The sequence below is a fragment of the Python bivittatus genome, unplaced genomic scaffold (genome assembly GCF_059951505.1).
Source record: "Python bivittatus isolate LINGU-HERP-01145 unplaced genomic scaffold, Pbiv_v1 ctg000850_np1212, whole genome shotgun sequence".
NCBI lineage: Eukaryota > Metazoa > Chordata > Lepidosauria > Squamata > Pythonidae > Python > Python bivittatus.
Genome location: NW_028277112.1, coordinates 38,424,389 through 38,451,641, shown reverse-complemented (window position 1 = coordinate 38,451,641; position 27,253 = coordinate 38,424,389). Strand labels below are relative to the sequence as shown.

The following is a 27,253-nucleotide window of genomic DNA, read 5'->3' as shown; positions in this document are numbered from 1 at the left end:
CCTGCCTCCCTGCAGAGGGATGTAGCATGGGAGAATCTCAAGCTCACCAGGGCATGATCTGAGCATGACAATGGGGACAGATGTAACTCCCCCTTCAGATCATCTTGCCACTGCTCTGACAAGAAAACCAAGTCTAGTGTGAGACCACTGTCCCAAGTTGGGTCATGAATAATCTGGGGCAGGCCCATGGCCACCATGCTGGCCATGAACTCCCCGGGCTGCCTTTGAGGCATATCCCAGGGACAGCAAATTGAAGTCCCTCAGAACTATGAGTCTGGGGAACTCCACTACCAGCCCCGAGATGGCCTCCAGCAGCTCAGGCAGGGAGGTTGCTATGCAGCAGGGAGGCTGGTACAGCAGCAACAATCCCAGCTGTTCTTGCGAACTCCAGGAACAGGGTCTCACAACCAGTCACTTGTGGACCAGCACCCCTGAAGGGTGCTTCAAAAGAAACTCCCAGATGACAACTGCTACTCCTCCTTCCTTGCCCTGGGGTCTCGGCTGGTGCCAAACCTGGGCACATTTCTGAAAGTAGCTTTTTTTTAAAAAGCCTTTTTTTTAAAAAAAGGGAGGGGCTTTTTAAAAAAAACTGCTTTTGTGCTTTAATGTGCACAAAGGCTGCATCTAGGCCTGACAACTGGAAAAATTCCATTATTGTTCACTTTACAAGGGAAAAGTCACAAGAGTGAATGCAGGAATCACTGGGGGATTTGTTTGTTAAATGTGCCTGGGATAAAGTGTTTGGCAGAATTCTGATTGAAAAGATATGTGGAATGCAGCTTTATGCTGGGCAGGGTTTGACTGTTTAGCAGACCAGGGAGAAAGTTCCTGCATGTTTGTTGCTTTACAGAAGGGGTATGATGAAGCGAATAGGCTTGAATTATGGAATGTTTTGCATAAATACAGAGTTGAAGGTTGGTGGCTGAAAGCAATAAAATGATGTATGATGGAAGTAAAGTATGGCTGAGAATTAATTAGCATGCTTAGTGAATGCTTTAACACTGAACAGGGAATAAGACAAAGAGGTGTCATCATTTTAATCATCAGTTTTTTTAAGTCTATTTATGGATAAATGTGTAAGAGATGCTCATGCTAATATTAGAGGTGTATTAGTTGAGGTTGTGAATCTATGTATACTTTTGTAAACAGATAATGTTATGTTGTTGGCTGAGAGCAGTGTGGTTGGTTGGTTGGTTGGTTTTTACTTTCCAATTTAGCCCTCAGTCCTGGTATTTTTCTGGAAGTCTCCCATCAAAGTACTAACCAAGTCCAACATTGCTACCACATACCTGGCTGAAACATTAGTAGGTGAAGGTCTTTCTGATGCTTACTCTAACCCTGATGTGGACATAAAATGAATGTTTTATTTACGTGTGATGGAAAAATAATAAAATAAAGCTGGACACTCTTCCCCCCTTGCTTCTCCAGCAAACTCTTTACCCCCCCCACTTGTCTCTCTTTCTGCCCCCCTCCCCCTTGCCTCTCCTACAATCTCTCTTCCCCACTTCCTCCTGCCATTCTTTGCTCATGCAAAGCTGGATTAGCTCCAAGCTATTGCATGACCCTAGAGTGACCATGTTCATACTGAAACAATGGGAGGACCATCACCTGTCTGCTTAAGGGTGTTTGGTTCTTATCTCACAAAAGAAAAAACCATTTATCCCCCATTTAACACCTATCCAAACCTATCCTCCAATCAGATCCCTCAGATTTCCTGCCTCTCAACCTCAAGAGTGTATCAATTCTATGCTTTTCTATTGTTCAGGGTCCCTCTTTCTTGAAAGCAGGCACCCAATGGTCATTGCAATAAACATGGTTCTTCTTCTCAGTGTTGTACTCCTATCTTTGGCAAAAATTCCATGACATACGTAAGATACTTATATAGGATGTTCCTAAAAATTAAAGTACAGGATAATTAACTAATGCAGAGACCTTCTGTTCCTTCTTCTTATGTTTCAAAGAACTCATTCAAAGCCAGGTTTCTCCAAACACAGATAACTCTGGTCTAGGTATCAATCTAGAAACATCAAAAGAAGAAAACAAAAACAAATGTATTTATTCTCCTATGTGTTTTGAATAGTTTACTTGACCAAAACTTTTAATCAGCATTTTACATTACAAAGTTTTCCTTCATAAATGAACCATCTGTGCAGCAAATCAATATGGACCCCCAATTCAACTGCTGTTTTTGGAAGGCCATCCGTTCTGGCCTGTAAAAATCTGGATGGTCACTAGATAGTAAGAGAGAGACACAGACATTGCTAATCCCGTGCAACTATTTTTCAGTCATCTGGAATGTGCCTCCTATATTTGTTGGCCTAGGTTTTTTCTTGGAAAGATGGGAATACCTATTGCTGACTCTACAGCTGCATCTATTTATATCTGCTCACAATTTAATGAGCTTTGTAATATCAACATGTTTAATGCATTTTCTACTTTTTAAATAGGTAGCACAAACTGAGCTGAAGTTTAATTTGCAGGTGTATTACAGACATTTCATAGAAAATATACCTGGTTCTACTTTAAACTATCTCCAAGGAAAGCAAAAAGCAAAATAAACCCACTAGCAACCTTCTCAAATGTCAGAATAATTGAAATCTAGTACTTTTCATACTGTCAGACCAAATCTTATATTGCGTGTATGCCAAACAGAAGAAATACGATCTTTAGCTTACTCACTCAGAAATAAGCCCTCTGGCTTCAACAGGAGTTACTCCTAGGTAAAGGTATATAGACTTGCAACCTTACTTTTCATCATTAAATTCCTTCAACCATTAATATTAGAAATGTACTAATTTCAGACATTGCTTCTGAATTAACTTGGAGTGTTCATGCACTCAGCCTGGAAGCCAACCTGGTCATTACCAGTAAAATTTCTCAGGTCTATGGAAAAAGACACTCTTCTAATAACTCCTTTTTTGGAGGATTAGAGCATGTCTGCATTAAAGAAACTGCTTCTGTTTGACCAAGCAATAAAAGTTTGAGCTGTAAACTGAAAAAAAGTTGAATGTAAAACCAGTGGTGCTTTGAGAAGAGACATTTCTTCCTTCAGCTTCTAACTTTCCCAATGTTCATTAATTCAGTGCTCTGTGGGGACAGTGGCTGAGATTTATGGCTGTTGCACAGCACCAACCTGGAGAAGACTGGTGGACAAGTTTGAGGTGTACCTTAGTTTTTAAATAAACTAATTCTATTCTTATTCTTATTAATTTATACAGTAGTATTTGGAATCCAGTGCAACTGCTTTTCCTCCATAGAAAAACAAGTATTACATCAATAACATTGCTGTATGTATCTATAGTATGTCTGTACATATATGTTATCTGCTTTAATGAAATACATTCAAGACACTTAACAAAAGATCCTATCCCCAAATCACATTGTCTATTCTACATTTTATCAAGTCCACTTTTATTGAAATGAAAACCAATAATTAGACATTCTTGCATGTTCATTATCTCCCAAAGCGCACTATGCTATGGAATCAAGCTGTTTATTTTTGACATTTCCTGAAAGAATAACAAAGGCACTTGGAAATTACTGATTCACATCAAATACTAAGGATCTGGCAGATGTTCTGTACAGTTTGATTCAGAAGTCAATAGGTGAATCATCTTAGAAAAAAGCTGACCATGTTGACATTGAGCTCTTCCTCATGGCTTCATTGCTTCCAGTTGTAATGCCAATAGGAAGTTCAGCCATGCAAAACCTGGTGACCAGAAAAAAACTGAATGAACTCATCTGGGACCTAATCAGTGATACATCTCTTTCCCAATTTAAACAGACTAGCCTGGTTTTGTTTTGTTTTGAATGAAGCTCAAGCTCAGATACTTTGGTCACCTAATGCGAAGAGAGGACTCTTTGGAAAAGACCCTGATGCTGGGAAAGATTGAAGGCAAAAGGAGAAGAGGACGGCAGAGGATGAGATGGTTAGATAGCATCACTGAAGCAATGAGCATGAAACTGAGCAAACTCAGGGAGGCAGTGAAGGACAGGAAGGCCTGGCGCAATATGGTTCATGGGGTCACGAAGAGTCGGACACGACTTAACGAGTAAACAACAACAACAGGCATGTCTAGTGGCTTTTTGAAACAGATGCCAAAAAGCCATTCTTCCAGAAGACTAGTAGACCCATGTATATAAGGAGCTCATGTAATGTCTAACCAATGCTTCATTACATGGGCAGATGACCTGCACAAACCAGGTATACGGTCTCTCTTGCAACCCAAGCCAAAATGGCCATAGAGGACAGGTCCCAGCAACTGGATGAGGAGTCATACCTATAGCAGGCTTAAAGCAGCAATAAGTGGGCAGATGCCTGCCCCTGACCATGCTATCAGTCACATCATTGCCAGGGCACCAATGATCATCTGTATAGTAAGACGTGTTGGGAGAAGAGGGAAAATAGCACTTAATTGCAGAGCAATGACAATAAAAATGACTTTGGGTTACCTCCACAGTGGATTGGAAACGTGACAGGTGAAGAAATGTCCTTTAAAAATTATTACTAAAGCATCTTTGTACCATGGTGAGCAGGACATGAGAATAAGCTCTTCCTGCCTATTATGCAACTACCAAAAGTGGAATTTTTTTTCTGTCAAGGTTTGTTTTCCCTGGGGGTGAAGACCTATTCTCCATCATCTCCAGGGTGCAGGAGACAAAATAAAGGTGTTAAGTTACAAAAAGTCAGATTCCAGTTCAGTGTTGGGAAAATTCCCTGATGTCAAGAGCTGTGAAATCTAAACGGGACTTTCCTTCATTATATGTATATGAAGGAACCTGCTTGCTCCTGGGTTTTCCTGAAGCCAATTTCAGAAATTCCAGTCCAGATTACAGTGATTTGGCAATGGGACCAGATAGGTGCTCAGTCTGGATTACAGCCACTACAGACCATGAGTGATGGTCTGTACATTCCCTAATTCTTGCTTTTCCCATCCAACAGGCAAGTATTGCTGGTTGGTTCATCTGTCAGCTGCTGCTTGCTTTATACTTTTGGGGATTGTTCCCTGCTCCCCATTCTTTTCCCATCTCCCCAGATGTTTGTACAGTGGTTTGCTCCCCTTCCTGCATTCCCTCACTTGACCCAGATACAATCTCTGTGGACAAGGGCCTTCATCTCCACCTCAGACCATATCCAGGGTAAATTCAAAGAGATGAAAGACTTTCTTCCCCTTCCTAGAAGAACAGGATGGCTAACTACAGGCTTAACTATGTTCCCCATGGTACCCCCAGATATGGGGGTTCTGGGTTGCTGGTCTCTAGCCAAGTTGGCCAGATAGGTTGTCCATAGGCCAGCTAGTCCTATATCCTGTGTGGGGAGGGGGGATGCTGATCTGGCTGGCTTCAATTTTATCTAATTCTCTAAATTTTGGCCAGCACCTATGTTTTTTCTTTCTGCCATTCTTTCTTCCTCTCTATCTTCTGCTCCATCTTACAGGGGGTTGGGGAAAGGTGGCCTGATCTTGATCTTAGACCTCTTTCTTTCGTGCAAACTCTTTCCTCTCCTGCTCCCATGTTGTTTCTCTTCCTCTTAGTTTCCCCAACCACATGATACAATTCTGGCAGCAAATTGCTTCACGTACATTAAAGAATATAGTTACTTTTCAAAGAGCTCTCCTCTCTATCTGAATTTCAGTTAACCATCTCTGGTGAGGACTGAAGGAGTGTGCCTATGCCTAGTCTTTCTGAGCTCTTAATTGTTGGGTAGTCCTGCAAAGATGCCAAATAGGAAAGGAAAAACTGATAACGCGGTCAGATCAGAGGGAGGCTGCTGGTTGATTCATGGGGAGGAAGACCGATAGATTGGGTCCACCCTTCATTGTGGCTTGTTTAACCATGACTCAATAATGGTCATTATTTATTTATTTATTTATTTTCAATTTCAATTATTATTGTCTTCGTCTTTTCATTTTTCTTATTCTTATTTTATTGTAAACCACCCAGTCGCTCGCTGAGTGACATGGACAGTGACTAAACTTGAAATGTTAATTAATTAATTAATTAATTAATTAATTAAACAAAGCAACATCAGTTGGCATACGCGAACACCACGCCTCAGTGTGGTTTGCCTTGCCCTGTGCCCTCTCTCATAAACTCCTGTAAAATCCAGCCTTAAGTCTCGATCAATTCCGAAGAGATTCATAACCGAAGCAGCGCTCGAAAAAGCGGCGCGACCCCGAGGAGCTCAAAGCCTGCACGGGGAGCGTAGGAGGGGCGGCCTGCACCCCAAAAGAGGCGGAGCAGCCGCCCCCCTTTCAGCTGACCTGTACCCCAATCGAAAGAAAACCGGCAACAGAGCAGGAAGCTCCCGGCTTGCGCACGCGGGTGGGATAGCGGCCCTCCCGGCCGCTGCACGAAGACAAGTGGGCGCCGGGGAGGGGCTAGGAGGCCGGAGCTCGCGCAGGGGGCGGGGAAGCCGATGAGGTCACCGCCTCCTTTCGGGTTTCCCTCTCGTGCGGCTCGACGGTCGGCGCCTCTCTGCTTTCCGCTGCCAGGTAGGGCGTGCGCTTTCTTCTTCCTCTTCCCAGTTTGATGCTCATCTGTTCTCTCGCTCCCTCCCAGGTTTTTCTGGGGCAGACTTGCGTTGCTCTTCCCTCCGGGGACTCCTAAGAACCAGGCTCCCGATCCACCACCGTCGCGCTTTCCGGTTGCAACCCTGAACGTGCGCAGAGGGAGTCGATTCCATTGAGCGCGGAAGAACTGCCCGAGGCAAAATGCAAAGGGTCGCTTCGATAAAAGGAGCCCGGGACGCGCGTTTTTTCATACATTGAACGAGCTTGGATGCTCGTTCCCCGATTTGGGAAAGAGGAGAATCTCTGTAACTCAGAGGAAAATCGCCTTCTCTTTATGTCTAATATCTACAACAGATTTGGCGGGGGCGGGGTACTATGAACCGGCAGGATGTATCAGTGACCGCTTTTGGTAAATCTTAATTATTTTGTTAACAAGATAAGAGACTATATAACGAGTAAGTTTTAAGCCTGCTTAATACAAGCCTCCCTTGAAGTCCATTTTCGTGTATGAATTTTCCTTTAGAGGAAAGAGAATTGCTGCCGAGCAGAACTCCGAAGTTGCTGTAAAGTTGTCTCCATCTCCCTGGCCGCCCTTGAGGCGGGAGGAGGAGCGCCATTTATCAACATTGGAGACAGGTGGATCTTTCGAAAGAGCAAGGCCTTCGCTTGGAAAGTGGCGGCGGGCTGTTTCCACCTCGAATATGGGGAGATATAGTCGCATGGAAAACCACAGGCTTAATTTAACCATCAGCAGAATGATGCAGAAGGAATGCGGCATGCAGTTTTAGAAGCATGGTTTCAGCTGACTCGGTTGAAGAGGGTAGCTGCTCTTCTGTTTAGATCAGAAAGAAGCTCCTGGCGCCTTAAAGGCTAACTAACATGGTCTAGGGATAAAAGTGGACTTTCTCAGATGCACAAAGGGTGCTTTGGATTATCAAGGATAATTGTGCAGGTCTGCGGAGGAGGCAGTTGGAGAAGGGCAGAGAGAAACAAAATGCAAAGTAGTATGGAGGGGGATGTACATCTAGAGTTTAAATAGATATGAGAATAAGTGCACTCACGTTCACAAAGCAGTGGTGCAAACTTCCTGTTACTGGTAATCTGATGATCAACTCTGACAGGTTTCAGAGCCCAATATCTCAATTTTTAGGCCACCACATCCTTTGTAAGCCAATGACTGCAGCCTTCAACAAAGAAGCTTGCCGGTTTCTTCTGTCATGACTGCAACCACTGGTGTACAATGGACCTCGTAGCCTAAATTGAGATGTTGGGCTATGAAACCCACCGGAGTTGGTAACCAGTGATAAGAACAGTAAAAGTGTTGATCTGGCAAGTTGGGGCTGACTAGACATGACATAATTGGCTCTAAACTACTAGGAGAATGGGCCAGGGCAATCTTGCTTTGGATCAGGACCTTAATAGGCAGTCTGGAAAGGTCTGGTTCCAAAGAGACCGACTTAAAGGAATGATGGCAGGCATGTACATGATGTGGGCACACTTGCCTCTGGCTAGCAAAGCAATGGTGCTGAGAAACCAGCAGAGAGAAAACAAACTTCAAGTCTTGGGTCTGTGCCTGGGGCAGCAGCAAGGATCCAGTGGAGTCTCCAGTGCGAAGTTTCCCTGCCTTGAGTCAGGCGGAAAAGAATGCTGGTGTTGAGTAATGGTATAAACAAGAAGAGGTATGGAAACAAGGAGGGGGGATGATTCTGAAAGTTTTAAAGATGGTATGTGGGGAGGGACATTCAGTCACTTTGTAGGAGTAAGAGCCTCAGGAAAAGGCCTTCTTTTTGTCTGGAACTGACTCAGGAGAAGCAGTGGTGCTGTTCAAGGAGGGATGCATAAGGCTGAAATGGAAGTAGGCTGTTGAACACCATCAGGACAATAGCCAAAAAGGGCATATATAAACTTGACAATGTTGCAGCATAGAGGATTGAAGAATGAAGGACTGGATCTCTGGGAAGGGATTATTGTAGCAAATATTTTTTTATTCCCACTTGTTTGAGAACAGCAACATCAAAATGTCACCTTAAATTAAATTTTACCATGAAAAAAACCCCGGAGTGATCAGGAGTGGATGCCTGCATGGAAGGACCATGAGTTCCATGCAGTTTTATTTCCCAAAGCAGATTCCCTGCTGTTATGCCACTTCACACATTTGGCAGGCAGGAAAATGTTGAAGGACTTCTAGAGCACATCTCTTGGTATGTCCTTTAAAATCTTGCTTAATGTTGCAATTTCAGGATTAAAATCTGGGGGTGAAAAATCAAGTTTGTATTTGTTTAGTTTCCATTTGTGTTCTTTTATTAGCTTGTAATCCTTTCTATATGTGCTTACCTTGAGATGGGTTTTATTGAATTTTATGGGGGTATGCTCAGAAGGCAGCCCATGTTTTTACTAGTGAATGGTATCTGTCAACTGAGGATACCTACTGTTTGTTGTTTGTTTTTAAAATCCAGTGGGTACTCCTAGCGGAAGGCAACTGTTAGAGTACTCTCTTAAGTTAAAGCAGCTACTGAATAAGCAGTAATGTCTGTAAATTCCAGGTTGGTAAATGAGAATCACGAAGTGCTACATTTTGTCCAGAATCTTACCTGTCCAACAAATGAGAGCAGAGGTGTGTTTAAAAAAACAACTGGTTGTTGAGTTACTACTAAAATAGTTTTCCAAGTCCAGCAGGCAAGGAATTTTCTGAACTAGCCTGTTTCTATGAATATTTATTCAAAATCCTTAATGAGTCCAAACTCCTGTTTGGTTACAAAAATAAAACAAAATTGTCAGCACCCCTTCTCTTGATCCAATTCTATATATAAGGAAGAAAGGAAGGGTTTACACCTGGTTAGTAGCAATTCATGTTTCCTTTTCAAACTCTGGCACAATTTGTGACAGCTTTATACTAGAGTCTCTTGTTGAAGCTCTTCTGTCCAAATGTATTCTTTTTAAAATCAGTAATAGAAGATTGCAGGTGGCTGAAGTATTAGATTTTCTTCTGTTGCAAATAATTGGTTTTATTGTTTTGGGTTTCTTTTCTGACAGGATACTGGCAATGTTTGGCTAGTGTATAAAGTTATAGTTGATTACGACAAGATTTGTGTTATGATAACGCCATCTTTTAAATGTTTTTTCCTTCACCCTAGCATTCTTTAAGAAACTCCTAGATGGAACTTGAAACCATCATCACATCTGGTAGCTAATTTAAATGGTTCCACCCATATTCAGTCTTAAAACTGATTAATTGTAGACCCTGCAGCTTCAAAATCAGCTACTCTTATTTTGTACCTCCCCCCCCTTTGAATTTTTCTTGATCTTGCCTGTTGAACAGTTGTAAAGAAATCTACAATTTACACACTTTTCATGGCCTTGGAGTTAGCCTAACACAGTTTATTACATTATTGATTTGTTAGATTCATTTCCCACCATCCCTGTATCTCCATCCCTATAACAGTGAGTTAAGTTGAGCTGAGAGAAAACAACTGGCCCAAACGTGAGTTTCTGTAGCTGTGGGTACTCATGACATGGATCTCCCTGGCCCTAGACCAACACCGTGGTATATTACTGTATATCGCTCTGGCTAGTTGTCTTTTTTTGTCTCTATTTCTATTATTCTTGCATTTCCTCTCCCTCTGATGTTACCCTTTATGATTTCTTTCTTCCCTAGAGCCAATCATATGTTTACATACCCACCAATTTATAATGCTTCATACCTCTTATAAAGCAAAAACTATTGCACAATACATTTCCTTTCTTGATGCAGCTGAGGTGTATTTTGGATAAGAAGAGAGATCTAGGACTTTGTTTGGTTTCCCATACATACAAAGCTGCCAACTTAAATGTTAGTGGAGAGAAGGGAAAGAAGCTCAGCAAAATTCAGAGGCTTGCTCTTCGAATAAATTATATTATGCTCATTTTCTATAGATATAACACCTTTTCTTCGGCTCCTAACTGTAATGGTGTTATCAGCAGTGGCTAAACATTATGTTCTGTTTGAGCCCAAAAGGTTAAAGTTTTGCCAGCCTTTTCAGAGTGGTGGTATGCAGACCCCCCCTCCCAAAAGTCATTAATTTTAAGCATTCTCATCTGAAGTCTCATGAGATTTAATGATCTCATAAGATTTCAGCAATTTTTGAAGCCATTCACCTAGAAACATACATATATATATATATACTTAGAGTTCCACAGCAGCCATCTAGGGATTCGCAAATGTTTTGTCCCCACCTCCCAAAATCACATCGCTGACTCCTAAGACACATAGACTAATTATTCATATCAACTGATACTTGCGCTTAAGACTAATGAATGATCAGTGCAATATAGCTACTCATTAAAACTGAGAGTGGGAAGAAGAGTGCTTACTTCTGTCTTTAAATGATGCCCAAGTCCTTATAATTCAGGACTAGATTGTCTTCCAAAGGGTTAGTTACTAAATTTTAGCATAAATAAGTAACAAAATAATTGAACTCCAAGCCATCTGGTAGATCATATTTCTTGATGAGTTTGCATCAGAGGAGCATATTTTTTTTGTTTTTCTTTTTAACTTGTTGAACTGTCTCTACTGAGTAATTCTACTTGGTTTATAATGGTACAGCCTCTTGCTTTCAACAGATGCTTTCTTCATCTGCTCATGGAACAAGTAGTATACCGTATACAAATACTAAGTCTCTCACTACAAGTAGCTACTACACAGGTTACAGTTCTATACCTAGTGATTTGCGCTCAAATGCTATTGTACTGATTAAAGCAGGATGTATATGTGTGAAAAATTATGACTAGTTTCTCAGGAATGTTAACTAAGCTCTCTAAGGTAAGTTTCCGCTGTGTCTTTTTCAGGAGTAGCTACTTCTCTATTTTGTATTATGAGAACATTCCGTGTAACTTGAAAACTTAAGCATATTATTCTGACATTATTAAAATAATTTAATATGCTTTGGTTTTTATGGTTAATTTCTCATCAGTGATATACTGAGCACTGATTGTACAATCTTGGTAATTCCTCTGTCCACTCACTGATGTAATACAACTTTTCCCCTTTTTTTTCTCCTTTCCCTTTTTCATTCTTTTTTTCCTTTAAAAATAGTTAATAAATAATTTTAAGCATGGGAATATTTGAATGCCAAAATGTCTTTTTAATGCTAAGAACTTGAATCCTATTTTAACTGCAGAAATAAGTTAATTTTTACATTCACTGACCATGTAACTCAAGGGTATTTTATATATAGACCTTGACGTAAGACTTAACAGATAAATCTACCTAGTTCTCACTTTTAAAAAATAATGACCTCCCCTCCAATAATACTTTGGGATCTTTTCAGATTTGGTTGAGATAATTTGCTGTATTGGGGAACCATTGTGATATTTCTAACTTTCTAACATTTTGAAGTGGCTTATTTTCCAGTTTACTAGTCAAGGATACATGTTTAAGTATCCTAATGTCTCTAATGTCATTCATTTGTAAACCAATTTTTTTTTGTATCTCTGCTAAAAGATGCTTGGAATGACTATTTCTATAAATTATTCCCACTTATTTTTATTAATTAACTTAATTTGCATGGAAGGTATGCATGTCAAAAGCATGAATCCTTTTGCTTTAAGAAGGGATGCTAGTGTTGAGAGTTTTGCACTAGAGAGACCAGATAGCTGCCTATTTTGGGGGGGCATTCTTGATAAACCTGCCAATTCAAAGAAAGGTAGTGCCTGTCACTCTCTTGTTGCACAAAAAGCAGTGTCACTTTGCCTTCCATAGAAGACATGCTCTTGAAAGATACAGCACACCTGGAGCTTGACATCCATTGCAACAAATAGTTTTAGAATTCTCAAAGCGATCCATTTTTTGCTGAATTTCCTCCAGATCGCTGAAATCTTCTTAACTGGCATCTCTCCAAGCCCCTAGAGCCTAGACCATGGTGAATGCTTGCCTGTGAACTCCTAAAGATGAGTGGCTGCAAGTCAGCAGTTCAGAGTTCTCCTGGCACTATGCCTCTTTTTCTAAGTTGTTGTGAAAATAATAGTTGTGTAATGGGAAGAGGAGGGGTAGGTGGTTTTTTAAGAAGTTGTATAGGTTTCCTATTTGGACTCTGTAGTGTTCCAAACAGGTCTTCTAAATAAGGCTGTAGGTAACAGATTTCAAGCTTGCTGAGAACAATAGAAACTGTTGTGCAGTAGCACAATTGCCTTCTCTGTTTTTTCTTTGGTGGTTTTCTTTTTCTTTCTTTCTTTCCTGTAGCTTTTGGCAGACTTGTTTCTTTCTGCTGAAACTCTCTTCTCTTTTTCAATTTACAAGAAGTAATTATCTTGCCATTGAAGGATGGTCAAAGTGAGCTAAGTTTTCTTAATAAGGTGGTGTCAGTGGAAGCGTTGATTGTTATCTCATTCCAGCTGAGCATCTGGCCTGTGCTTCAATGGGATTTTTGTGAGGGTGTCAGATAAACTCCACAGGCAAGAATGGAGGGTGCACAGTAATCGTGCTCAACAATGGACTGCTCCCACAGGGAAGAGAGCTTTGAAGGCAGCCATCATGGAAAGTCTCAAGGGGGGGATCTGTGACTTGGCTACATAATTTATGACTCTGGTCCCTGTCCCAAGGCTTTTAGAATGAACAAACACCTCTTTGAAACACTACCTTTTGAAGAAGATACCTGTATTGTTTTCCCTTTTTATGAGAGATCTGTCCTCCAGATTGACCCTGGAATAAATGTGTAGCAGTATTCACAAAGCCATCCAATCTGTGCAGCGTCTTGTCTCAGGTATGCCCCGGGTTGTTTGCAGGAATTCTCTAGAGTACTTCTCTCATGGTAGGCTCCTTGTCTGACATATCTGAGTGTATTTTGGGGGGACCTATGATACCTTGCAGAAGTTCTTCCCATAGAGAACAAGGAACATCATACCTAACAAAATTATATATTTTCAAAGTTGAATGGATTTTTTTTACAACAATAATAAATTGGATTATGTACAGGGAAATTCCATCTTTCCCTGCTGTTATAAATTCATGATAAATTCTGAGTGGAAAATAAAAAGAGAGGAAAAGCTTCTAATAGATTGTTTGTTTGTTTTTCCCCCCCTAAGGCAGTAGTTCTCTTCCTGCAGCCTTTCTTGAGAAAAAAAAAAGGAAACAAAAATATTACACAAAAATTGGCGCACAAAAGCTGGCTCTTTCTTTTCACAGCACAGGGTATAGAACTTTCTTTTTCTTATCAAAAGACACACGCCCTCAGGAATAATTCGTTGATAGGCCCTATGTCAACAGCTGGAAGGGGTAAGTAAGTACCCCTGGAAGTAAGAAATGAGTCAGACTTAATCAAAGAAAAGTAAGGCTGCCTCTCCTCATCCATTTCCTGGCATCCAGTAGCTGTGTTGAAAGGCAAATGGCTGGGCCACAGGTCTGCAGTTGGTGGCCTGAAATGTGGATATGCTTCAAGCTTAAGGAGACTTCATACTTAGTGCTGGAGAACAGAAAAATTATAGAAGATAAGAAAATCACATGTTGCTATAAATATTTAAGGGTCTTCTTCCATGTTTCGCACATCTCTTGCGCAGTGAAAGGCTTCCATTTGCGTAGATTTAATGACATCACATGAAAAATGATCGTGGGAGCCCTGTAAGTAGACTACATAGTCCTGTGCAAGTATAATGTCTGAATAGGATTTTTTTTTAAGATGATCCAGTTACTCAGTGGATTAAAAACCTGGTGTTACTTACAACATGTGAACAAGTTGCTTAAATACATAGATTATTTATGAAGATGATAATAAACTATGATCATCCTTTATTGAAATGTTTGTGTAAAATTAAGTACGTATATACACAAATAAGAATGTCTGACCACAGCTATATATACTGAAGATCTATGTAAACCCTATGTTTGAAGGGACAGTTTTATGAATAAAACCAAAAATAGCTCTATTCTTCTTGCACTAGGTCTTTTTTTCAAACTTTGTTATTTACTGAATTTCCAGATGGTGCTGTTCTCTAGGTTGTTACAAGTGCTATGGAAGTTCATTGAACATTTCATACAGGTATTGTGAATCTGGATAATGCCTACCACTTGTGAAAGTGGCTCGAACTATGTAGGTTCCTTGCTGAAATGGTTGCATTCACCATGGACATCTTCAAGAGAAAAGCTTGAATTGCCTTCCACATAAGACAAGACCATGATAATTCAAGGGCCTGCTTGTGTGAAAGCCAATACTTTCAGCATTGTGTACGTGTAGGGTTTCTTCCTATAGACATGACCGTTGAATACTGCAGGGACGTTGATGCCTCTTGAGAGATTATACCAGGAGTGGAACTTCAGCACTGAGGACTCTGGTTTTGGCAGCTCTTAACCGGGGTTATAGTCATGAGCCATTGTAGAAGAAAGCTATAATACAGTGAAGCACTACTGGTTTATAATAGGGGGATAATACTGACTTACCATACTGCTGTAGGGATTATTAATATGTGGGGGATTTTGAGCACTATTCTGTTTAAAACCACTTTCCCATGGATAGCCATCTCTGTTTTCCATTCCTGAACTTCATGTGCTATCTGCAAGTTCAGTATGGTTTCACAGGATGTCCTTTAAAGACATTAATATTTCTGCTTTATATAATCGGGCGTTGTCAGTCCATTGTCCTTTCTAAGTAATTAATTTAAAAAGCGGTGTTCACATCTGTGGAATGTTGTTGGTTATATTTCATATCTCATGACACTTAGTGTTTAAGAGAGCTGCTTACTCATCTGCAGCTTTTCCCAAGCCGGTGCTCATCAGGGGGTGATATGATGCCCAGAATTCCTGGACAACATCTCATGCAAGTTAGGGGGAAATGCTGTAATATTTTTAGCTAATCTGCTTTTGTGTTTTACACAAATATGTTCAATAATGCTGATTGGCAATAACAGTTTTCTAATATTTTCTAGTATTCTAATATTTAAAAGCATGAAAATGAGTGCCTCACTATTTCCTGTATTTTAAATATAGACAATATATTTGCTCTTTCATAGCTTTATTTATGTCAGTTCTGCATGAATTTTCTAAGATGGCAATTATTAGTTTTAAGATCCACTCAGTTTCTTCTCTGAATTTAATCTTTCCTCTTCCCTTAGTTTTCATCAGTATTGGGAGGTGGATTTGTCATTGCTTTCCTTCAATAGAGCAGGGTAGGTTTTATGAGTATCCTTCTCTTCAGTCTTGGTGTTTCCATCCTGATGGCTTTGCACATGACTAATAGTGTCGTATCCTTCTCTGTGTGTGTGATGGAATGTATCTACAAAGAGGAGGGTGATGTGAGAGATCAAGGCTATCAGGAAGGAGGGGGTGCATTCCGGGAGGGGAAAGGAGGAACAGTCCACATGGGGAGCGTGAGAAGAGTAAGAGATTCAGGATAACCACTCCCTAGAATCTCCCAGGGCATATCCACTAGTTGGAGTAGCATGGATTTAGTCTGGCAAGATTCTGTCTATAAGATGTAAGCAAATAAACTTTACTCAACTGGACTGTTGGGCTGGGCCTGACAGTGTGTGTATTCATGGTCAAATAATTATTTATACCACCACCAAGAATGTGTTATAATATACAGTAATAATTCTATTTAATTAATCATTAGATCTGTGTGCCACCTTTTTTTTCAGGAGCTGAAATATATATACAGTCGTGTGAAAAAGAAAGTACACCTTCTTTGAGTTCTTTGGTTTTACGTATAGTATGCTTCCATATCATAATCTTAACATAGCTCCACACTTTCTAAATAAAATAATTATTTTTGTTTAATTATTAAAGGGCAAAATCTTATGAGGTTTCCTGAAAGAACTCAGAAATCTTTTCAGATTTGGCTATCTCATGAAGTTTTGTTTATTTTTAATTTTTGTATATTGATTCTAAAATTTATTCTTTTAATTCTGGAGGTTAGTGAGTCATCTAGAAGTACCATGAGTATCAGAAGTATTGTGTTGCTGACCGCCATCCTAAAGTGAGCGGTTTTTTAACTGTGCTTATGCTGACTTAAGTACCTTCTCAGCTTTAAGGTTCATCTTTTGATGTCTTAATGCCTCCTTTTCAAACTTCCCTTTTTTTGGCATGATTGCCAAAATATGAATCTCCTTCTAGTATTTTTTTTTTTAAAGATGCAAATCTATAAAGATAAAATCAGTGACCAGGATAAGTAACAATGAGTGATTTCCGTCCTTCAAATTTTTCTGCCTTCTTTTCTCAGTTGTGTTTCCCGACCCTGACTCTGGAGAGAATCCTAAACTGGGAAACTTCAGGAATTAAGCAAGGAATTTTGAGGCTGCCTCCATCTTTGCAGATTTTTTTTCCCTGGAGCAGCTATTTCCTACAATATTAGCTTTCTATAACCTTTTCTCACTGATGAGGCAGTTTGAATGGCAAGAGTGATTCTCTTGCCATTCAACAGAAGGCTGTTCTGGCTGGAAAGTCATTTGGTGATCAGCAGAGGCTTCCTCTGAGTTCAGGAGATTTGATGGCCTGTTTCTCAAAGCCCATACTTTGACTGGTTTGCTCGTGTCTTAGCCATTATGTGTGAACTATGCTACTACAGCTTAAACTGTGTAAGCTTTTTACTGTGACATGTAGAAGTATGGGTTGCAAACCTAGCCAGGATAAAAGGGAGCCTTTGTGAAAGTCTGCATACTGAAAAAAATCTCCTGCACCCAGGCTTAAGAATGTATCATGTTTATCTAACTTTTAGGAGAAAAAGTGCTCTGTTTGAGTGAGGTAAGAGCCTAAGGGACTGATGTGTTAAAATATAATTTCACAATTCCCCTGAAATATCCTATCCCCCCAAAACCTCCTTGTGTTATTGATTCCAGGAAGGAATTGCTACTTTGGTTCAGCAACAGCTTTATTTGGATTGTAATGTAGGGAGAAAAAGTTAATATCCATTCCCCACACATTGCCTTTCTGATCCTATTCATTCTTCCCCTATGGCTATGATTTTCCATTTAAGATAGCTCCATGTAAGCATACAATTTTAAAATATTTTTCAAAACTTTAATCCAAGCATGTAATATGGGGCCAATTAATAATTTTATAAAGTTTGGGTGGAAACAACTGATACATTTACAGGGGTGGGTCTTTTTCTTCCTGCTGAAGACTTGTAGACTATTTTTGTTCTAAAATATTTGTAGTGGAAGTAGAAGAGAAATCTATTTAGGTAGGGTTTTCACGCACTTCCAGATTCCTTGCATAAAATGTTAGCCATATTGCCTTTCATTGAATACTGGTTAAATAATACAACTTTTAACCGAGAGTTAATGCAATGAATTAACACAGGCATCCTTAATTTGGTGCCCTTCAGATGTGTTGGGACGAATTCCCATCCCCACGGCCAACGTTATTTTTTTTCTTCCAAAATTAAAAAACTTCATTTAATTCTAATGTCATTTTAAATACACAAAGTAAATCAACCCCAGTTACATTATTAACACCTGTGCATATTTGATCTTTTTTAAATTTAGAAATGAGATTAAAATTCTAGCTACATGCTTATAATTTTGGAAGATAAGTTATACAGTTATCGGCCTGCCTATAAACCATGTATCCTTATGAACAAGTTATCAGGCTTATTCAGATATTTATTATACTTCATATGGTCACTTATTTTACCTAATTCAGATGTAGTGTCTGAAAGTGAATATGCAGGACTTCTTGTTCTCCCCCTGATTAGGGAAGAAATGACAGCTGATAGAATTATTCTCAGGGATGTGACAAAATGGAAGAATAACCTTCTTCACAGAACCTAGGCACAATTTTCCTTCGTTTCAAAGAATTATCTTTCTATATCTTCATATAAATTATTTACTCTGAGATACTACAAGCTTGTTAAGTTGTGTGGAGGGCAGTGCTTATTCAGAATGCACTACCAAACCAAAACAGAATGCATAATTGCCTCTTTCAACATAACAAGAAATATTTTAGAGTACAGGTAGTCCTCACTTAACAACCGCAATTGTGACTGGCAACTCCATCACTAAACGGTGCAGTTGTTGAGTGAAACATCACATGATAATGCCAGACTGACCATGTCAGTTCTGCTGCAGTCATTAAGCAAATCACCTGCGGTCGTTAAATGTGACAGGTGACCATGACTTGTGGCTTACTGCTGGCTTTTCCATTGACTTTGCTTGGTGGAAGCCAACTATAAAGCTCGCAGATCACAATTGCGTGACCATGGGGACACTGCAATGGTTGTAAGTGCAAGGACTCGTCATAAATCTACTTTTTCAGTAGCATCATAAGTTTGAACGGTTGCTAAACAGGGCAGCCATTAACCAAGGACTACCTGTAATTTGAAAATTGTATTTAACTTGAAATTTTGTTAAAATTTGAAATTATTAATATATCCAAGAAAAGCAGAAATACAGTTATGTTGTATTCCGTTATGTTACAACTATTTATTTATATCTGGCCTTATGTGTTCATTTGTGTTTCATACAGATAAAATGGATTAGGTACATTAGGATGAATAATACCACTGGGAAGCATACTTATTTTTTTTCTTACTGATTTGTAGCTTTCAAAATATTTGCACAATTCCTCACAACTGACACACAGCTTCAAACAGATTATTCACGTATTATATATCTGTTCAGCTGACGACATTAAAAGGTACAGAACAAACAGATTTACTCTACTACAGCCTTTCCCAGTATGGAACTCTTCTATGGTTTGGGCCACAATCTTCATCAAACCTAGCCAATACAACTATTAGTCATGCTGACTGGAGATAAGAGCCATAGTCCAACATATCTGGAGCACAAAGAAATATTGTCACAGTACTCTGTGTGCCCAAAAAGCAAATAATATTAAATAACTTTTTAAAAAATCTTGTGATCCTTTGAAAATTAATAAAACTATTATGTATAGAGAGAGCCAGTACGGTGTAGTGGTTAAGCCACCGACTAGAAACAAGGAAACCATGAGTTCTAGTCCCACCTTAAGCGCAAAGTCTGCTGGGTGACCTCAGGCTACTCACTCTCTCTCAGTCCTGGGAAGAAGGCAATGGCAAACCACTTCTGAAATCTTGCCACGAAAACTGCAGGAACTTGTCGCCAGGAGTCAACAGTGACTCGAAGGCACCCAAAAAAAAGGTATAAGCCAACAAGTGTAGGCCTGCAGGCTGCGCACAGCTCACCCAAAATCTAGATTGCCCCAGAGCGCCTAGAAACTTCCATAAGATGATGATAGTAATGTGATGATGATATAAAAAAAGGAAAACAACATTCAGCACATGGGGAGTAATCATATTAATTATAATTTATGCCAATTAAACTTCCTTTAAACTGAATTTGAATCATGCCTAATTTTTGACCTGGCTCCTTACTTTGAATTGGTGTTTTGGAGTGCATCTCAGTACACAAGTCTGGGACTTGGCCCAAAAAATGGGTGCACAACAATTTCAAATGGTCTTTCCTCCACCTAGTACCCTCCAAGTGTTTGGGACTCTAACACCTATCATTAGCAGGCACCAGATGGAAGAAATACCATAATCACCCATTTGGGGTCACCCATTTTGGAGTCATCTGTTGGGGGAGATGGGCGGCATACAAATTTAATAAATCAGTTTGTTGTTCTCACAAGGATATGGAAACACAAAGTTTTTTTTCTTTAACTTTGTAATTAATTTTAATTATTGCTTTATATTCTTTATTCTTTACAATTATTTTAGGCTCCAGCTCAGATAAATACTTTTAATCTCTGGCATGTTGAGGACTAGGAGCTGCAGAAACCAAGCTGTTCTATTTGGCACACTAGGATTTGGCAAGATACCTATTTTGGTTTTATGCCCTTCTCCCCTGAAGGCCATACATATTATATCCATCACCAGCAAAAACTAATAACAGCATATACCTGCCCACAATCACTATTTTTTAAGGTAACTGGATAAGCTTTCTTGGAGTTCACCTTCATCCGTTTTACACTACTGTTGTTATCAGTCTCTTTCATTGACAATTTAATATGCTGTTCTCACTGCCTATTTTCCCCAATGTTTGTGCTTTCTGTTGCACCCCTAAGGTGACCTGTAAAATGCAAAGGAAACCTAACACAAGAAACTAACAATAGAAGTTATTTGACTTACAGATTCTGATTTCATAGCTTTATTAGTAATATGTGAGGTGGGACACACAGTTCTTGTCCATTACAACTCATTAGGACACCTGTTTATTTCTCAAAAATGGGAAAGCTGTCTGTTGCCATGTATTCAGAGAGATCGGTGACACTGGGTACGTCTGCTTAGCTTGAAAGATGGGACTGACATTACAAAGTGCCACTGAAGTGTGAGGAGTTAGTTATACTAATGGAAATAAGAAACGCTGGATCTTTTGAGGAAAATATGCATAGGAGCAAGCTGCATAGCTTTATCATTTTGACTTGATATCTTGATTGTCACTGACTGAGGTTGAAACAAGAAACCATTTACTCTATTTGGTGTAGTTGTAGACAACCCCTCCCCCACCACACACACACACCTGACTTTTTTCCATTTGCTTGCACTTAAAATTCTTTTCCTAGGTTCATTGTTTGTATTTAAGTGGCTTCTTTAAACCTGTCCCTCCAAGAACTCCAAGTGTTTGAGCCAATGGAAAGCCTCTAATTAGAGTGGACTTCTCTAATCTACCACCCTCCAGAGGTGTTGGAAAAGAATTTCTAGCCAGCAGAAGGCTGAGGTAGAGTAACAGAATGAGATAGGCTCAATTGCTTCCTTGACCAAGAAGCTTACTTAATATCCTTGGACCTCTAAGTCTGGCCAACCTGGTATAGTTAGAGTTGATGGGAAATGGTTGGATAGACTGTAAGATATGCAAATGTGATAACAGAAATGTGTATGTAGTCTTTTGTGAGAAAGGAAAGTAGAAATGGCTGTGTATTAACTGCATGACTGCCCACTTTTTTTATATGGAATTAAGACATGAGTATTTCAAAGAAAACATCAAAGTAAGTTGGATGTAGTAGATACGGGGTAGGTAGGAGATGTGTGTGGTAAAACAAGAATGAATGGGTGCTGAATGAATGTGGATTGAATGCCCATGTGAGTGAAATAAATACATTAGGATAGTTTGGTGATACAGAGAGGATGAATGAAGACTGGGTAATGAAATCAATATATGAAATAAAAGAAGGGAAAGCTAAGAAAATAAATGTTTATTCATTTGTTTTATTTTATTTCTGCTGGGGAGAGGGGTCTGCTCCAAAGGACAGGCACAGTGACCGGGAGACGTGCTTCTTGGCTCCGTTCAGATGGCACTATTTAATAGGCAGGACCCGCAGCATGTCAACCCTTCTGATCTTATTGGGGATGAGGGGCAATTGAAGATAGATGATTCCTCAAATATCCTGGCTTTGAAGGGCTTTGTAGGTGACAACCAGCACCTTGAATTGCACCTGGAAATCTACAGGTACAGTCGTATGAAAAAGAAAGTACACCCTCTTTGAGTTCTATGGTTTTACGTATCAGGACATAATAAAAATCATCTGGTCCTTAGCAGTTCTCAAAAGTAGGTAAATACAACCTCAGATGAACAACAACACATGACATATTACACCATCTCATCATAAGGACCAGATGATTCCTCTTAAAGGGGATACCTTATATATGCAAAAATGTAAAGCAAAGTTATGAATGACAAGCGTATATATAGGTTTGAATTTATGTGCATCTGTCTGTATATACCATAACTCTATGGTTAAATGTTAATTACCAAGCATTTGTCTGTCAAATACCTGTTATGAAAGATATGTCCTCATTTAACTGAATGACAGTAAAGATAGCGCTAGGCAGCTTTGTCACCCTTAAATATACAGCAGATTAAAAACGAAAGAGCTGGTTCTCCCTGACTTTATCTTCTCTTTCATTTATAGGAGCCTATTTCTGAGAAATGCCAACAGAAAACTGCAAGGCTGGAAATGTGTACCGAGAAAGTCTCTTAGGTGTCTGAAACCTTCCAAATGTTCTCTGAAATGCTGAGGAGGAAATTTTGTCACTGTGGTGTCCTACGGTTTAAACCTCTTTGGGTATTTGTTTGCACAGTTGGAATCTGGTGTTACATCACAATTCACCAGAAACCAACCTACCAAGATTATGAACATTTGGAATTGACTGGTGAATATCCCAATAGGATAAACTGTTCCAAGATACTGAAAGGTGACACAGAGGAAATTCAAAAGGTAAAACTTGAGCTGTTAACAGTTTCCTTTAGGAGGACCCCAAAGGTGACTGCAAATGACTATATCAACATGACAGTTGATTGTGCCTCCTTTATTAAGGGGCGGAAATATATTATGGAACCTCTTAGCAAAGAAGAAGCAGAATTTCCCATTGCATATTCAATAGTGGTTTATCATAAAATTAGTATGCTTGAGAGGCTTCTGAGAACCATATATGCTCCTCAGAACTATTACTGCATTCATGTTGACAAAAAGTCCCCAGAGTCTTTCTTGACAGCTGTAAAAGGAATTGCATCATGTTTTCACAATGTCTTCATTGCCAGCCAACTGGAGAGTGTAGTGTATGCATCCTGGAGCAGGGTGCAAGCTGACCTCAACTGTATGAAGGATCTCTACAGGAGGAGCGTGAGCTGGAAATACTTGATCAACCTCTGTGGCATGGATTTCCCCATCAAGACCAACCAAGAAATAGTGGAGAGTTTGAAAGCCCTCAAGGGTGAAAATAGTTTAGAAACTGAAAAAATGCCTTCAAACAAGGAGGTGCGGTGGAAGAAACATCACGAAGTGGTTGATGGCAAGTTAAAAAATATGGGAATAGATAAACAGCATCCACCTCTCAATACACCCATTTTCTCTGGCAGTGCCTATTTTGTTGTCAGCAGGAGGTTTGTGGAATATGTATTAGAGAACAGAAAAATTCTTGCTTTTATGGAGTGGGCTAAAGACACGTACAGTCCTGATGAATTCTTATGGGCAACAATTCAGCGAATCCCTGAGGTTCCTGGTGCAGTCCCTGCCAGTGACAAATACGATGTTTCTGATATGAATGCAATTGCCCGGTTTGTGAAGTGGCATTACTTTGAGGGGGATGTGTCCAAGGGTGCCCCTTATCCCCCCTGTAATGGAGTCCACGTCCGCTCTATATGTGTCTTTGGAGTTGGAGACTTGAGCTGGATGTTACAGAAACATCATTTCTTTGCCAACAAGTTTGATAATGACATTGACCCTTTTGCAGTTCAATGTTTGGAGGAGCATTTAAGAGACAAAATGCTACATCAGCGCAGACACTAACATGCAGTGTTCTTTACAGTACATGCCTTTGTTATTTGATTAAAATGGCAAAAAAGATACTGAGCATACGATACCCCCTTTTTGTTTTTTAAACAAGGCTTGGAGAGTGATTATCCAGCTGATTATGTCCCCTGAGCTTTCTTAATTCTCTGCTTTTTTCTAAAATAGTTTCATAACAAAAATTCTCTTGCAAAGGGCAAGAGGATGTTAGGCATGAAACAAGATCCTCAGGTTTACAAAATGAAAGACTTCTACTCTGTACACCTCTCATCTGTATCTTTTACAGAATTCTATTAGAAATCCAAATAATCTTGATCCTTAGATTGTGTAACCACTAAGATTATTTTTCTTAGGGGAAGTTGGACAATTTTGAGGACAGCCAAGACTAAGTAGTCATCATGGAATAGGATCTCACATTAACAGAAATTTATCAATTTATGAAAAGGGAATTTGAAGTATATTTTGTTTTTGTCTCTATAGTCAAATTACTGAATTCTGTCCCTCTCCTTTTTAAACTGTACCAGCAATATATACGCCATATATACTTAAAAAGCATACAGAAGATGTTTTTCTAGGCATAACTTTTAGGATAGGCTATATTCTTCAGTTTTGTAGCTGTTCCTAGAGAAATGTAGCAGAAGCTTGCCAGTTAAAATATTCTCAGGGAAATAAAATGTGTGCCTGTTTGTATTAATTTAAGACAACTTTATGGCATTTATGTTTGCTGCTTGCCATACCATTTATCACTTTTCCATAAAGGGGGAACAAAACAAATCAGCAGAAGAGTTAATTATTGATAGTTCCTATCATTATTTTTATTCTACCTGCTACTAGAAATGTTTGAATCTTCCAAATTGGAAAACCTTATTCTTTTAAGTCTTGTTTTTATGCTAACTGCATCAGCTTTTCTCTTCAGAAGGAGTGGAGTTAACATACTTCAGTTCTTAGTAAATCTGAGCAGTAGCTGGGATCCAGAACAAGGCAAGATCCAGAGCAGGCAAAATAAGTTCTTCCTTTTACAGCTGGAATTCTCTTCCTTTTCTTGGTGCAGCTCCTGATGCTGGCTTTGGAAATAATTTTTGGAGATGGCATGAGGTACAAAATAGGAGTTCAGTTTCCTTCTGAACATCCAAGCGTTCTAAAGTAATCCATAATTAAAACTGCACTGGACAGAATTCTATCTGCCAGCTGCAATCAATTATGTCAAATGATACGTCTATACTTTTAGGTTTTTACATGTTTTATTTCTAAGGTAATTTTAAAAAGAAGACAAAGTCTCCTTCAAGTTGACTTCCGTTCTTGTTGACTTCATGAGGAAGTCCATCAAGTTTTCTTGGACAGCATTTATAGAAGCAGTTTGCAGTGCTGAGGATTGTGGGGTTTTGATTAGGGTGGTGTTCTCTATTTTTTGTTTTTTACATCCCCATGTAGCCTTACAGCCAGGTAGACAAGGTGGTAGACAAAGGTAAACATGTTTTAAAAAGAGGACAAAATCATATCTAGCCCATGGATCAACCAAGTAGGATGAGCTATGATTTAGAAATGTACCAACAGATGAATGATAAAAATATTCAATTTCTCAAAGTGCAGCTCCAGTTATATTACATAAATAATATGTGGGGGACAAAGTTTCTCAAGGATTATTTGCAATAAGTTTGCCTACTGACTCTACTTTGGGCATAATGACCACCTTCCTCCTTTGAGCATAGGAACTGCTCTCATCTGATCACAGGTAAAATGAGTTTCTGTAGATTTTTCTCCCACAATGTCTGTGATTTTGCTTAAGTTACCCTTATTAAAGATTTTTGCTGCAGATCACTGCAGTATAATCTGACATTTTCTTCATCTTTTTGTCTGTGGGCTCTCTTTTTCAAACTTCATCTTTGCTATTGGATTATATTGGCCTTGCTCTCTCTTGATTTAGCATTTGCAGTAGCTGATTAGAGGGGCTTATGTTGAGATGTCTGGCTTGGCATGATCCTAAAACATTACTGAAAACCATAGTTTAGCTATGCACTTGGGCCATGGCAAGATATAGCAATGGCTCCTTACTTAGCTTTAAAAGGATTAACAGATTCAGCAAGACATCAGTCAGGTTATCTCACAATACAGCTTGGATTCATTTAACATGTACATGAATTGTGTGACACATCTGAAATGGTGTGTTCTTACATTATTCTATTTCAGCTAAGAATAATGGATGTCTTCTAAAAATACCCAAGCCTATGCAATAAATCATTATATGTGATAATTTATTTTAATTTTGTATGTTATTTCATACTACTGAAGGTCTCATCTGATTATAAATGAATTGATTTGTGTTAGCTACATTGGCATTCAGTTGACCAGTTCTATGTTGTTATGCTCAAATACAGTTATCAAAATATTTAATAAATAATATGTAATATAGCAATGTGTGTGCTTCTTTATTAATCTATTAAATCAATACCAATGCAATATAATTTTTAGGGTATAATAATTGAAGATAATGAGATTTGTTGAGGTTAACAAACGTTTTTGGAACCTAGAGACCATATATTACTTCATTGCCTACATCTAAAACTAAATTTCAATTATGGGTTAGGGAAAATAAGGTGGTAATTATTCATGGACCAACTGAAATCTAACCACTGACCCATAGACCGCAGTTAAGGACTCCTGGTCTAATTAATATTATATTTCTATAAATGCGAGAACTCACACAAGCATAAAATGCCAGGTGAGAGACAACTTGGTCTTTAGAGAGGTGTTGATGTACATACTGTTTTTAACTACTGTGGAAGTCATTGACTATTTTCAAGCTCACATGAAATGTAACAAATTTACTTTTGGAGGCTTGCTCCTTCTTAGCTGCAGAAACACTGTACTGCGATGAACAGAATTCTGATTTGAGTCTGATGGTCTTTTTACAGCATTCTGTTTAGCTATGGTTTCTGATGTTTGCCTATTTGTCATACCATCATAAAAATTGACCTGAACGAATTTAGCATGAGATAAAATCTGCTGCATTTTCTAAACTGATGCGACTCTAAGCATGTGATCTTTCTTGGGATGAAGTAAAATCATATTTGGGATTTCAACCTGTCAATCTGTTTTCCATTTTAACAAGGTAAACACAATGCATGGGAATGCCCAGTGTAGAAAGAAATTCTGGATGTACAAATTTCTATGTGTGAGTCATTTTTAAGATATAAGATCATTCAGAAGCCATATTTTTCCAACTACAGTTTGCTTTACCCACCTACTCATGCGGCGTGCATAGTGGTAGCCATAAAAAAGTGCTTAGGTAAAGTGTAGCTTAGTGAAAATGGAGAGAAGGTAAGCGAACGCTTCTTGAATCTGTATGATGTCATATTAAGGGAAGGCTTTGTGTTGGCGTAAGACATATGATCAAAGTTCTACCAGATAAATGAATATTTGTATAATTTTGAAACGCAATGAGTTTAGGTCACACTCTGGTCTAGCAGGTTAAAACAATTTCTTAGAGCATTATTGAACTATCAAGGAGACAAGA

The 27,253-nt window shown here is 39.1% G+C and overlaps 1 protein-coding gene across 5 annotated transcripts; it reads left to right on the top strand.

The window, feature by feature from the left end:
- The first annotated feature begins 6,415 nt into the window (after positions 1-6,415).
- GCNT1 (glucosaminyl (N-acetyl) transferase 1) lies at positions 6,416-26,142 on the top strand. Of its 5 annotated transcripts, none has more exons than XM_088129933.1 (2): positions 6,416-6,494; positions 22,363-26,142. In XM_088129933.1, exon 2 carries the CDS (start codon positions 22,450-22,452, stop codon positions 23,737-23,739), a length of 1,290 nt encoding a protein of 429 aa, XP_087986059.1. In that variant the 5' UTR covers positions 6,416-6,494; positions 22,363-22,449; the 3' UTR covers positions 23,740-26,142. The 5 variants fall into 5 exon arrangements, with proteins under 5 accessions (XP_087986059.1, XP_087986064.1, XP_087986061.1 ...); XM_088129938.1 differs by lacking the exon at positions 6,416-6,494 and adding an exon at positions 6,505-6,921; XM_088129935.1 differs by lacking the exon at positions 6,416-6,494 and adding an exon at positions 6,950-8,191.
- Positions 26,143-27,253: the final 1,111 nt, after the last annotated feature.